This window comes from Typopeltis vanoorti, chromosome 8 (assembly GCF_054136105.1).
Source record: "Typopeltis vanoorti isolate ZY-2024b chromosome 8, IOZ_Tvanoo_1.0, whole genome shotgun sequence".
Taxonomy (NCBI): Eukaryota; Metazoa; Arthropoda; class Arachnida; order Uropygi; family Thelyphonidae; genus Typopeltis; species Typopeltis vanoorti.
In genome coordinates this window covers 145565848-145580383 of record NC_143556.1, presented here as the reverse complement: position 1 = coordinate 145580383, position 14536 = coordinate 145565848, and the positions used below count along the sequence as shown (strand labels likewise).

Below are 14536 nucleotides of genomic sequence, written 5' to 3'. Positions count from 1 at the left end.
CTGCATAAAGTAAAGAACCGAGATTAACATCTCCAATTTTGATATCAGATTTAATACCACTTTCCTTCATAATGTGATCCATATAGATAATGCACACCTTTGTCTCATACCTGATTTAACATAAAACTATCTTCTTGCACCTCTTTCAATTCTAACCAATGATTTACAACTTCGAGACTACTATGGAATGCTTGATATAATGTCCCATTTACACCATATAACTGGAGTGTTTTGAACAGCTTTCCACTTGGCATATTGTCATATGCCTTTTCCAGATCTACAAAACTGTAATACAGATTCTTATTATATTCCCAAGATTTCTCAACTATTTGTCTTAAATTGAAAATCTGATTCTGACAACTTTTGTTTGAATTTTGTTTGTTTAAAAAATTTTACGAAAATCTTACCAGGAACACTCAGTAAGAAAATACTTCTGTAATTCTCACATTCAGTTTTATTTCCCTTTTTTTGTAGAAGGTACTATGAGTGCTCTACTCCAATCATCTGGAATTCAACTCTCTGACCAGACCTTCCGAATAATGCAGTGCAGCCACTATAAAACTTTTATACCTCCATTTTTAGCATTTCTGGTCAAATATCATCTTCTCCAGCTGCCTTTCCACACTTCTGATTTATGATAGCTTTTTCTACTTCAAGTACTAATATATGTTCCAGATGGCATTCCTGTTGAGTATTTTCTATCATCATACTGTCACTGCTTGTTCCATTTATTAATCTTTCAAAGTAATTACTCCATACATCAAGGATATCTTTGTCTTTAGTTTTCATGTCAATGTTATCTCTGACTCCTTTTACAATGCTCTTTACTACATTTTTGAGCTTTTTCAATAGCCTCCAGAATATTTTAACACCTTTCTGATATTTTCTATGTTCTTACCCAAGTCTTCCCATGACTTCCTTTTTCAAATCCTATGCATATTCTTGTGTCCTGAAACAGTGGGAAAACATCACTGTCAATAATAACATGGTCAATGAGACTTTTCTTATTCCTTGCATCATCCATGTGAATTTGTGCACATTTTTATGTTAGAACATGGTGTTAGTAATAACCAGTCCATGTGCTGAGCAGAAATCCAGCAGGTACTTACCATTATTATTAGCCTTGTTCTTTTCTACAAATTTTCCCAAAACATTCCTATATGTCTGCTAATTATTTCCTACTCTTCTGTTTAGATAACAAGAAACAACTTTTCCTTTTTCATTGAGCCAGCTGCCTTCTCTAATACTTCAAAAAAATTCCTCCACCTCTTCCTTAGTAGAACCTTTTCTGTGACCATTAGCACAAATAAGTCTCATTGTCTAGTTTCCATTCAGATATTAGCCCATATCACACTATTTGACAGTGCCTGCCATTCAAGAAGAATATCTTCATATTAATGTTGAATATTATAGATATTCCTGCTTTTCCATGATTCTGATGCCTGAATGTAACAGCTTGTATGTAAAGCTTTCAACATCTACCTCTAATCCAGAGTATTTTAGTAATAATGTGTGACACCTTTTGACTACTTGGAAATATGACTTGTGCATTATTTCAACCTCAGTATCACTTCTTGGTCTGGCCCCCAACGATGAGACTTCAATAAAAGTTGAAACCGGTCTGGGTAGTAGCCCTTCCAGTGGCATATTTAGGTATAGGGCCGGGCCTAGAATGGCAAATTTTGAGGGGTGGCAAAAATTTCCAGGCTGTCATTTTTGCAATTATAACATGTTCCTCACATTTACTCACAAGTAGAGAAATATTTTTCTTTTCCTCATTGTAAGTTTAGTCTGCAGTCATATTGGCATGTAATCAGATTCTGCATAACTATACAGACCGAGACAGGTGCACTGAAAGCTACTCTACTGTTGTCGGTAACTTGACACAAAGGCAATAGGAATTAGTGAATTTGATCCCTTTCTTGCTGAGCACATTGCAAAAAGAGGGAAAAAAAGGAAAAGGTTTCATTTCCTATCTTTCCTTTGCCACATATGAGGAATTTATTAAAAGAATGGGTGAGAAAGTAATCAGAATTTATTGTGGAAGAACTTAAAATAGCTAGCTACTATTCCATAACTGTTGACTCAACACCAGACTCATCTCATGTTGATCAGATGTCCTTCATTGTATGATATGTGAAAGAACATGGAACTCCTGTGGAACGTTTCTTGCATTTCATTCCTAATGTAAGTCACAAATCTGAAGAGTTACAAGAGGCAGTTTTGATTTCACTAAACAAGCTTGGAATTGATGAAGCAAATTGCAGAGGTCAGGCATATGATAATGCTAGTAACATGTCAGGCAAGTACACAGGACTGAAAGTAAGAATTCTTGAAATAAATCCATTGGAAGAATTCACACTGTGCACTGGACATTTTCTGTCTCTAATTGGTGTTTGCGCTGCCGAATCCTGTCTGTACTCTTCCGCATTTTTTGATGTCCTTCAGAAACTGTACGTATTTTTCACATCTTCAACACATTGGCGGAGTGTTCTAAGAAAGCACCTGGAAACTTCTGCAAAAGTAATCAAATGTCCTTCGCCTACTCGTTGGTCAGCTTGTGATGATGCCTGTCAGAGTCTTCATGAGGAATGGATGGAAATAATTTCCACTTTGTCCAAAATTGAAAATGACAACACCCAGAAGAAAGTTACAAGATGTGAAGCAAGTGGGATTCAATGGAAACTTCAGTCAATGGAGGTTGGGATCATAACCTGCCTATGGGAAGGTCATGAGGAGCAGGAAATACCTAAATACACCACCAGGCCCTTCCCATAATGCATAGCATTATACATGTTCATAAGGATATGTGCATTGCATTATGGGATACTAAGACAATTGATGTGAAGTCATTAGCCTCTATATACAAATAACCCAATCGTGAAGTGACTTAACGCACAAACTTTGTGTGTGCTTACACTTGGATAAAGGATGAAACCAACAATATAATGTCTTGGCATCTTTAATTTATAAATGAGACTAGTGAGTTGGATAACTGATTGGCTGTCAGCTATCAGCAGATTATGTATCCCCAAAAAAGGAAAGTATAGTGCATCAGGGGATGTGTGTGTGGGGGGGGGGGGGACCATTAATTTCCATGTTAGTGATATGGGACAGGCTTAACTGGGGATATGGAACTATTTGCAGATGATGCATAGGCAGGAAGAATCATGAGGAACAGGGCAAATGTTGTGGTCCTACAGAAGGATCTCAAGAGATTTTGTTGGCAGAGCTATCAATTTGATGCTGGAAAGTGTAATGTCTTCAAATTTGGTAAGCGTGGGATGCTGAGTATACAATTGATGGAGAAATTTTGAAGGCAATGGAAGAGATGGTAGACAAAGACAAACTTTACCTACTTATCTCATTAATAACTGTTTCAAAGAAATTTATATTATCCATGAATGGGTGCATGCCTTTATTACTAGTATTAGTGTCACAGAAGGGCTAAGGACTAGATAATCCAGAAACACTGCTCTACGTAACCCAAATAACGAGCTTTTTTTTTGAAGCCACTTCAGGCTGCCAATAAGTGATGGTGGTCTTATACCAGAATGATGATGAAAATTCATCTACCAGTGAATTCTTATACCAGGTGATGAAATTCATCTACCACCAAAATCAATGCTCATGGTGGGATTTGAATCTGCAACCTGCTGGTTGTAGAGATATCTGGCTAATATGCTTGACTCTGTTGTGATTATTCCAGACATTCAGAACACCTTATCTCTCTGATTCTTTTTTTGGCACTCTTTTCTTCATTTCTAAACTATTCCAATGGCCTCTGGTACACTTCCACTTCAACCACAATCATATTCATTTTCCATATTTACCCAAATTTTCTAATGGATTTTGTTTAGCTGCCTTTATATGCCTAACTTATCTTTTTCACGTTTCACTCAATGTTCTCTATTAGCACATACTGGGTTACTTGCTACAAATTCACATGATTTTGTCTTTTCTAAAACTACCACAAACTTCTTGAATCCATCATGAAGTTCTATATTTTCTACCTTGCAGACAATTTAATCACAGACTTCCTAGACAGTCATTTTTCTTATTCATTTTTCTTCTTACTTTATCACTGGATTGAGTTTTCTTTTCATCTCTAATTTTTGATCCAGTAATATATGGATCAATAATATTTGAAATGTCGACTCATATTTGAGTTGACATTTCAAATTGAAAGATTTTCACAACTGAATGATTCTTTTTAAATTTCTCATACATTTTATCCCATGGAAAACAATCTTTTTCCATAGCTTGGAAAGGTTATGTACACATAACCTTCCAAGTACCCTTGGATTTTCTAGTCATTATTCCTGGATAGGATGGTTAATGGTATGTCTATGGTTTATTTTGTGTGTATACTCCTGAACAGTTTGCCTGTTTTATAATGTAAAGCCTGATAAAGGTTCTTCACATCCTAGATGGGATTCAAAACTAGGTCTTTACAACTGAAGAGCATTATCAAAACTGAATAGTGATCACTTTTTATTCACAAATTCTTGCATATTTTTATATGCAAGAATTTGTATTTAGTTTTCATGCTGGAGCTTAATCATGCCTGGTTCATATTCTCAGAGAAGCCCTGCTTTTTTGTCAAAATCCCAAACCTTTTTATGTCAGAATACATTTTCTACTTTGCCATTAAGATCTCCAATAAAATTTTCCTTCTTTTTTGCTGGCAGTCACCCATAATGATTTCAAAAAAACTTCTTCCCTGCTGGAACAAGCTCAAATAAGTTTCTTGTTCCAATTTCACATTCCGAATTTGGCACATCATTCCTTGAAATAGTTTCCATGTCATGAAGTTTATGTTTAGGGCCGAATACTATAATTTTCCATCAGTAGTACTGCTCTAGAAACCAAACACGGTACTTTTTTTTTTGAGCCACTTCAAGCTTCTAGTAAGCAGGGTGGTGGTCTCAGAAGGAGCAACAAAAACAGACACCTAAAGATATTCACACTACCATGGAATTGATGTTTGGAAACCAAAAATAGGAACAAAGAATCTGAAACATAATGCAACAGCAAAAATGATTTTAAAATTGTGTTTATATAATATCTTTTAAATTATAATTCTCTTCTAATACTGCAAAAACACAAAGCATTCATTTTGCAATTTAATTCAATGTTACAAATATGCAAAATAAATTATAAACTAACCTCCTCCTAAAACAATTCCAGATTTTGGATGTATTTTTTCCTTTGTAATATGCTTAACACCTACAAAAAATTGCAGAATAAATTACAATAAATAATAGAAATTCATATTAACATAAATTACTATCAGTATTTTAAGAAATTACACTTAGCCTCCATAGTATAGTTGCTACTTCTCTAGATTTTAAGAGGCAGTAATATTTAGATATGTCATCACCAGACCCTAGGTTTAATAATTATTTTTTGGTCCACTGCCACATATCACTAGACAATTTTCTTTTTTACTTCAAAAAATTTTGAACAATAGCATCTGCTGGCACTTCATGAAATTACTAATTTTATTCAATGATATGGCTACCCTGAACACCTGTCATGAAATACAATTCTGGTTCTGATGTCTGTGTTGTCCATTCCACTTGTGTGTATTTTTTTCACTTGGAAATCCTTACTCGATCATGCAATGTACTCGAACCAGTACAATATTTTTCATAAATTTGCAAATCTGTTAATGTGTTCTGTCATGTACTTTTTTTTAAAATGAGATGTAAGTTTATTCAAGTGATTAAATTTATGTATTTTTAATATTTTTCTTAACAGGCTACATAAAAACTGTTTTATATATTGTACATGTGTGTGTGTGTGTGTGTGTGCATGCACACACACACACACAGAGAGATATCAGAAAATAATGAATGACCTGGAACTTTAGTTACATAGCAGAAAAACCAATGATAAACTTATTTATAAAATAAAATCTAAAACTGATATTTATAATCCAACATTTATAATGTATCTCTGACTGAGATCTCATTGACCTCATTAAACTGCTCACCATGTATTCAGGTTATTTCTTATGATTCAGAAATGAACCATAGAAATGAAAAATGTACAAACAGATGAATGGGACTGCAACTGGTTTCCCTTCCCCCCCTCTAGCTACTGTACACCCACAGATGCAAGACCCTTCAACACTTCTGCTCATGTCAAAAGAAGGAGAATCCATTCCGATATTAGGGTAATCAATGCGTTTTGTAGGATGAGTGTTTATTATTGTATGTAGGAAAATTAGCTTTTCTTTTATGAAAATTCTAGTTCTTAAAGTGGTAACTATTTTGCTTGTACAACAGTTGGAAAATTTATGTATAAAGCACGTGACTTAGCATGTTGGTAGCCAATTCATACATCCTTTATTTCTTTTTCCTCTTTGCCATGAATTGATTATTCTTGGCACAAAGCCAAAGTCAGTTCTACAAAGTTTGGGCGTACAATAACTTCTATATGAAACATTTTGTAAACCAAGCACTCAACACAGTCCCACTTTAACCAACAGCTTGTATGCACTAAGTTGATGATATAGCTATTTGACCTCATGGTCCAGACACACTGGATACATTTTTAGTGCATATTAACAGCCAACATTCTAAAATAAACTTCACTATTGAAAAAGTAAATAGCAACTGTGTCCCCTTTCTAGACACATAGTGACATAGATTCTTAATGGTTCATTATCCTTTTCCATTTAGAAAATCCATTCATATAAGATGGCATTTACATAAGCAATCACACATCCATCCTATCCAACAGTATGGCATCCTCAAAACACTAAGCCAGGGCTATTTGTTCAAATAACACAGCCCTTGAAACTGATCTCAGGTACCTTTGCAACACTTTTTCAGCCAATGGCTGACATTTTTTTCAGTCCATATAAGAGAGATAAAATGCTACATACACATGGATTCCTTCTGTAACCAATAAACCGAGGATCATAGCAAAACCATTCCCATCTGATATATTAAGAGTACATCAGAAAAAAATAGCAAATAGGATACCCACCACTTTCAAAGCTTTCATTCAGCTACATACCTTCATCTGTTCTCCTAAAGATCAACTTTATCCTCTTGCACATCTTGGAGGGTATAAAGTTCCTTGTGCCTGCAGTTTAGCCTACTTTGGACTGACTGGTAGATCTGCCTTGAAAAACACAAAAATTATATCTGCAATCATCTGTATAGCAAGATGGAATTGCAGACCATCCTTTGGATATTCCTCACATAGGAATGGAGGAAAACACTGCATAGAAGTTATTACATAGAAGTCATAAGTCTAAGAGACTATTTATAATCAGCATCAGTTAAGCACTCACCTAACATCAAGAACTTCAGTTGCATTAATTTGCCAAAGATCTGGGAGACTATTATCCAGCCAATAGAGGGTGCGCCACTTAAGGACATTATTTTCTGCTTCAGTTACAATTTGAACTGTTTACTACAATTATTCAATTTAGCGATTTGTGCTTGTCACATTTATAATTATGATGTGAAGATGCTGGATAGAAAGCCAGAGAAACATTAGTAAGTTTAATAAATGTATTTTGCCTCTCTTGGTGTTGTTTACATCATGAAGAACTATTATGAATAATGAATGACACCTAAGCCTTTCCTATATATTTGAATTTAAGCATGTGAAGTAGATATAGTGTATAGATACTGTATGACATAAAAGGATATCTGTGACAAATCCTTGGACTCTGAGGAGGACACAAAAACTTTAAAGGGTATTCAGGATGTCTGAAGTAGATGATAATTGACCAAAAATACTCAAATATTTTACTCTAGTTATATATTATCATAATTCAGAAAGCTTGGTCAAAAGGTTAAATTCCACGTGTTTCAAAACTCTCACACCACCTATATAAAACCTAACATAAGAGAAGAATTTCTCTGCTGAGTGTTCAGGTAAGATCTATGCAAGCATACTTGATAAGAAAATAAGAAAAATTGTTGAAAAGAAACTTGGGGAAAAATGTGAGCTGATTTCAGGTCAAAAAAATGTATAAACATAAAGATCTGCATTTAAGTTTACAGAACTGGAAAAGGTAAAGAGAAATGCTCTTGAATGCTACAATTATATTAGAGATGCACAAACGTCTATCCATTTAATAACTGTATCTGGACGGGAAAAAAAAAATACAAATTAAATCTTGAAAATTTATAAAACATAGTCGAATATACATTTTTGCATCACTATTGTAATAAAAATACACTTAAAACACTACCTGCTGAAGCTGCTAGAGCTACTAGCACAATGTACACAATAAGTGATTCAGAAGGCATTAGGAAAAGAGGCAGGTCAGAATGAGATGGACTGATGATATCAAACACATAGAATGGATGATTGCATTTAAATCTACCACAGCAGATTTAAATACAATCATCTTGGATTCTGATCAGAAGAAATGACTTACAGTAGATTGAAGCAAAAATAGACACTCAGGAGGAGACATATGAAGTAAGAAGTTGTTCAGTACTCCATAACTCTTAGCTGCTTAAAGAACTGGTATGTACTTATATATGATAGCAATGAAGAAAAAAGTGCCACAATTGCAAAATGAGTGAATGTATACATTGCCTAGGAGAAAAGGTATGCAAGTCTTAGATATATACTAAGCAAAATTAAAGGACCTCTAATATGAACGACAGATTTCACTTGAATATATGTGGAATTAAATGTTTGGAGAAAGCCTCGCACATTCATTCTCTCATTGAGAGAATGTAACAGCAGCACCAGAGGCAGCTCAATAAATTGACTTCATTCCTCTCATGAGATTTCAACACTACCCAAATCAATGTTCAGATAATTAAAGTCACCCACAAATGGTTACTTGTTTGACAACCATCAGGGTGATGTGACAATGCATTTCAGTATAAGCAGTGGTGAGCTATAAGGGGATCGCAGGGGCTCGCCTGAGCCCTTTGTTAAATTTTTCTCAAATTTGCGAGTCCCTTGTTCTTCTTGTTTACTTTTTTTTTTCCAAAAAAAACAACACAATTTTTTGAAATATATTAAGCAACAAACTCATATGGTAACCCAACAAAGTGATCTTATTAAATAAGACATTATAGTTACTGTTACTACCATTTTACAAATAAGAATTCACTTTGGTAATCACATATAAATAAATAGGACTATAAAATAATGCCCCTTGATTGGTACCGTTGATTATCACGAATATAACGTACTTCAATATTATTGTGTTTAGATAATATTTATTTATTATTTATAGATTGTTTGTCATAAAAACTTCTAGCACAAACAAAACAAATTAATTTTGTTTATAAGAAATGTGGACTATTGCATGTGTGAGATTATCTTATTCTTATAAAAGAATAAAATCTTTTATTCTTATTATATTTTGATGGTTAAAGAATGTTTTTCTTATGTAAAATAAATTAACACGGATGATTGTGTGCAAATATTTCATGTTTAGATCATGAAATATTTGTTTAAAAATGATAGCTTTACAGGTTGATTGTCCCCTCATATTTTTGATTAAGGAGTACACAAGCAGTGTTAATAAAAGTTTTTGTGTGAAATACGGCTTTATTTTTTGTTCGACGATGTGAGCCCGTTGTTAAAATTTCCATAGCTCACCACTGGATATAAGTAAACCACCATCCAGAAATTAATCGATAATTATCATTCTTCGACTGTACCCAGACTACAATCTGATGTTAAGAGGATTTCCTAACTCTACTTTAAAGGGACTTCTGAACAAACAACTAGGATTCTCTCCAAATACAATCTGTACAGCTTTCAAATTGGCATAGAATTAATTTTCTTTCCTACCATCTTCTAAGGATAGATTACCTCCACTAGTCTTACTCAGTGTTTATCAAGTATCTTATACTCCACCTTAAATGGACTTCTTAAAAAACAACAAGGATTCTCTGCAAATACATCTGTATACCTATCAAACTAGCATGGAATTATCTTCTTTCCTACCATCTGCTAAGGATAAATTGCTCCACAAGTCTTATCCGGTGTTCATCAAGTAACTTGTTATGGTCACCTTTGCTATTTTGGAGACTGGCCATTTTGCTAAGGTCAGAATCCAAGAACATCAGACAATGCAAAATTTCTAGAATCGGGGGCAGGTCTTTCCTCATGCCATCTCGACATTAGATAGAGTTCAAGGGAATCAGACAAAGATTTTGCACTACGGTAGACTTAAATTGTTCATAAATATTTCCTTATTTATTTTTCGAATTTTGAATTACACAACTATACTCGGTTCCCTGGATCTTTAATAGTGGTGCTTTCCCCTATTCACTCAGCTGCAAGAAAGAGACACAGAAATATGCACATGCTGTTTGACTCATTCGTTTGTTCGTATTTTGAATGTTGTAACCTATTCTTTTCCTCTCTCTCCCAGAATGATGCTCATGTTAAAGTGAGAAACATACACCAATGTGTTAAACCAATTTTCAAAGTATTGATGTCCATTTAAAATCCATACCAATCTGCTTCTAAGTTTCCTGGTTTCTTGCAGTGGGAGTCTGCTTCTTTCCTAGGTATTGCCACACCTAGTAGGCTGAAGTCTGGCCAGCATGGGAAAAATTTGGACCAAAACCTTCAGATTGGTGGAAAGGGCCTCTGCAACCCTACCAATTTTTCTTGCAGTGACTTAACTCCAAAATCCTAATATTGTTGTGTATTATAATAAATCACATGCTGCATCGGCTGTCATGCAGAATAATTAGAGCCACATTCAGGTCTTAGGCAGAGAAGGTCCTGTCCGAGAAGTACATTACAGTTTCCAACACAAGTCAGTGTTACTGTGAATGAGAAATACAGAAAACAAGGGACAAACCTTAGACATGAACTTTGCATAAGTACATGGCGTGTACATAGGCTACAGAGTAGTCTCTGTACATTCTATGTACAGATACTGCCTGTAAAGAGATGGAGAGATATAGAATTGACATTCTGGGAATTAAAGAGACCAGATGGAATAGAGGTCATTTCAGAAAACAGGATGGTGAGCTAGTTATTTATTAAGTAGATGATTCAAGGCATCATGGGACAGTTGTGGTACTTAGGAAATATCACGCAAGAGCTCTTTCTTGGTTATAATCCTTAATGACAGGATACTTTCATTATTATTATTATTATTATTATTATGTAACACCTCCAGGGAGTCCAAAGACTCATCGAGGGAAGGCAACTACTCTACAACTCTCGGTCTCCGCCACTCACTCAATCCACCAATTACAACGAACCACAACTACACCAACGCCATCTACCACCCACCAACAACACTTTCACAGACAATCACAAACATTCATGCCCACAGCGGGATTCGAACCCGCAGCCTTCAGGTTCGAGAGTGGATACATAACCACTCGGCCAACCAGGCTGGCTTTTATCACATTTAAGATCTATTCTACCAATGTGTCAATTGTGGTTGTTTATGCACCCCACACAGATAGCCCTGATAAAGAGAGTGAGGAGTTCTATGAAACCTCCAGACTGTTCTAGAGTTCCTATCAAGGAGAGATGTACTTTTCATCTTAGAGAACTACAGTACAAAAGTGAGAAAAAGTATGACAGATAGGCCTGACTGTAATAGGTTCGGTCTGGGAGAACATAACATGCGTGGTGAAATAACTGTTGGAATTTGCCCACGCTAACAGATTAGTCATCAGCAATACCCTTCCATTAGCATCCACTGCACACCTATACATGGACAAATAACATTGATAGGTCAAAGTACCAGACTGATTACATCCTAGCACTCCAACAGTGGAGGAGCATCTGTGATGTGAATAATTGTCCTGGAAATAACTAAAGTACAGACCATCAATCAGCTAGTAAGACCCGAATAAGACTGAGACTCTGAAGCCTTCCAAGGTCAGGCTTGACTCACTAGACTGGATGTCAGAGTAATCCCTAGTACATTCAGAGCTGAAGCATCAACATGGTTGGATGTACATGAAATGGTCTGAGAAAGAGTCAAGGTCATAATACAGGATGAAGCCTAAAAGTATCTATGCCTAGTTTGAAGACTAAGAGATCCATAATATCAGATTCAACATGGGACCTGGGTGGAAGGAGGTGGTTGGAGAAACAAAGACACAGGGACTGAAAAATGTAAGAGATGAGGAAACACAAAAGGGATATTTTCTTTAATTTGTGACCTTAAGCACAAATTTAAGCCAAAATTGAATGTGTCATGAGACAGGAATGGAGCAGTATTAACAGCAGAACTGGAAATCAAAAACAGATGGAAAAAGTACTGTGAGGACCTGTACAGCAAAGATGATAAGAAACATTTGGAAGAGCTCTCTTACCTCCTAAGTGGGTTTTCTGATTTGGAATCTCCATTTAGGTATAATGATTATGAACGATTATGAAGAAATACAAACTCACCACTACCTATAAACCAATCAACCAGATCCACAATTTGCTACCTTCTCCAAAAGACAAACTCTCACCTATGATGCTACCTGGCGTATACGAAGTTCCATGTTTTTGTAAGATGTCTTACTACGGACAAACAGGAAGATCTATAAGAAAACGCATCTCTGAAAATCAAGCCCACGTCCATCTTATCAAACCACACAACATGGAGTTGAAAACCCTAACCATAGGATCCAATGGAAAAACACCAAGTTGCTACATAGATCCTTATATAAACATGAGTGTGTATATAAAGAAAGTGCTGAAGCGTTACATCAAAGACCCAATTTGAACCATAATGACTGTCTCACTATCCCAAAAGTCTGGGAAATCATTACCCTCAATTGTACAAAATAAATTTATCAGATATATTTTAATTTAATTTTAATTACATCCAAATTATTATTATTATTATTGGTTGGGGGGGGGGGTCCTCAAACATGCTGCTATGCATAGAGGGATTCCAATTTAAGCATGTGCACTAACTGTTCCTTTGAATGTAATTCCTAGTATTGTTTGTAATAACTGTACTAATGATGTCTTAAGATACTTAAGACGAAATATCTACATATTATTAAAATTTAATCACTGTGGTATATGTGTGAATTTTTAGTTATGAATACTCCACAGGTTTCATTATATAATAGAATAAGGAACCAAATTGATTACATCCTTATTAAAAAAAGATGGAAGTCTATAATGAAAAATGCAGTATTTTCTAGAGCTGATTACCAACTCCTCATTGCTGGTATGAAAATAAGTTTGAAAACAAATAGCATATCCACCCAGATTAGACTTCACAGGAATTACTGAGACATATAGCATTAAAGTGGAAAATAAATTTCTAGAACTAGGGAATTATACTGATGCAATGACCTCAGAAAACTCTGGAATACCAAAATAATATTACTGGAAATTGCAAAGTCAACATTGTCCAAAAAATCCAGAATCAACATACCCTGGATATCAAATGAAACTCTGAAACAAGTCAACAAAATAAGAGAAAGTCAAAAGTCAAACTTTCAATAGAAGATGATAGGCAGATCTATAACAAGTTACCCAAGCTCATCAAAAATCTTTGCATTCAAGATAAAAACAACTTTATCAACAACGTATGCATAGAAATTGAAGATCACTCAAAATCAAACCAAAGATCTATTTAGCAAAATAAGGATGTAGAATTGAAAAATTAAACCCAAGTATTCAAGTATAGCTGATGTTAACAATTGTATTCTTACTGATTCAATGGACGCCCTTAATAGATGGAAAGACTATTTCTGAAATCTATACAAATATAATTCAATCTCATTCAATCTCAAAAAAAGGTTGAAAAAGCTCAAAAACTCAGAAAAGAGAAAACCCTAGGCCACAACCAAATACCAAATGAACTTCTCATATGTCTAAAATCCATAGGAATTGAAATCATCAGAAAAATTTGTAATAAATCTGGAAATCTGGGCAAATAAAAATGGCTGTCAGTTTAATGTTAGTAAGTGTAAAGTTATGCACTTTGGCGTGATTAGAGTTCCAGAAGCATATTATAAGCGGGGTTATGCTATAAGAAACTGAAGAGGCAAGGGATCTTGGTGTATTGGTGGATAAGAATTTAAAGTTCAAAGGTCACATAGCAAAAGATGCAAATACAACTCGGAGAATAATTTCTATGTTGAAGCGAACCTTGACATGTAAGGATAAGAAGTAATTTTGCCTCTTTATAAGGCTTTGATAGGACCACACTTGGATTACTGTGCACAGATTTGGTCTCCCAGGTTCCAAGAGGATGAAGAAGCTGTAGAAAGGGTGCAAAGAAGAGTTACAAAGATTATATCCAGATTATGGGATTTAGATTATGAGGGCAGATTGCGAGTAAGTGGATTACAGACTCTGGTTAACAGGAGAGAGAGGGGTCATATGATAGAGGTCTATAAACTTTTGAACAGGTGTTATAGCATTTCAACTGATGAAATTTTTTGTTATATGGAAGGTGGGGAGAGAACATGGGGGGCATCCATGGAAGTTAAATTTATTTGCAGTCAAGAAAGGGGTAAGAGCTAGATTTTTCTCCCATAGAACAGTGAGTGAGTGGAATAATTTGCTCTTATGGGTAGTGAGTGCATCTAGTGTGAATGAA

At 35.1% G+C, this 14536-nt stretch overlaps 1 protein-coding gene across 6 annotated transcripts in view; it reads right to left on the bottom strand.

Moving 5' to 3' along the window:
• Positions 1-14536, bottom strand: part of LOC150104406 (uncharacterized) — a 459199-nt gene that overhangs the window by 9092 nt on the left and 435571 nt on the right. For all 6 annotated transcript variants that reach the window (XM_090396357.1, XM_090396356.1, XM_090396354.1 and 3 more), the window contains one exon: positions 5170-5229. In XM_090396357.1, the coding sequence (XP_090252483.1) occupies positions 5170-5229 (60 nt within the window). The remainder of the gene's footprint in view (positions 1-5169; positions 5230-14536) is intronic.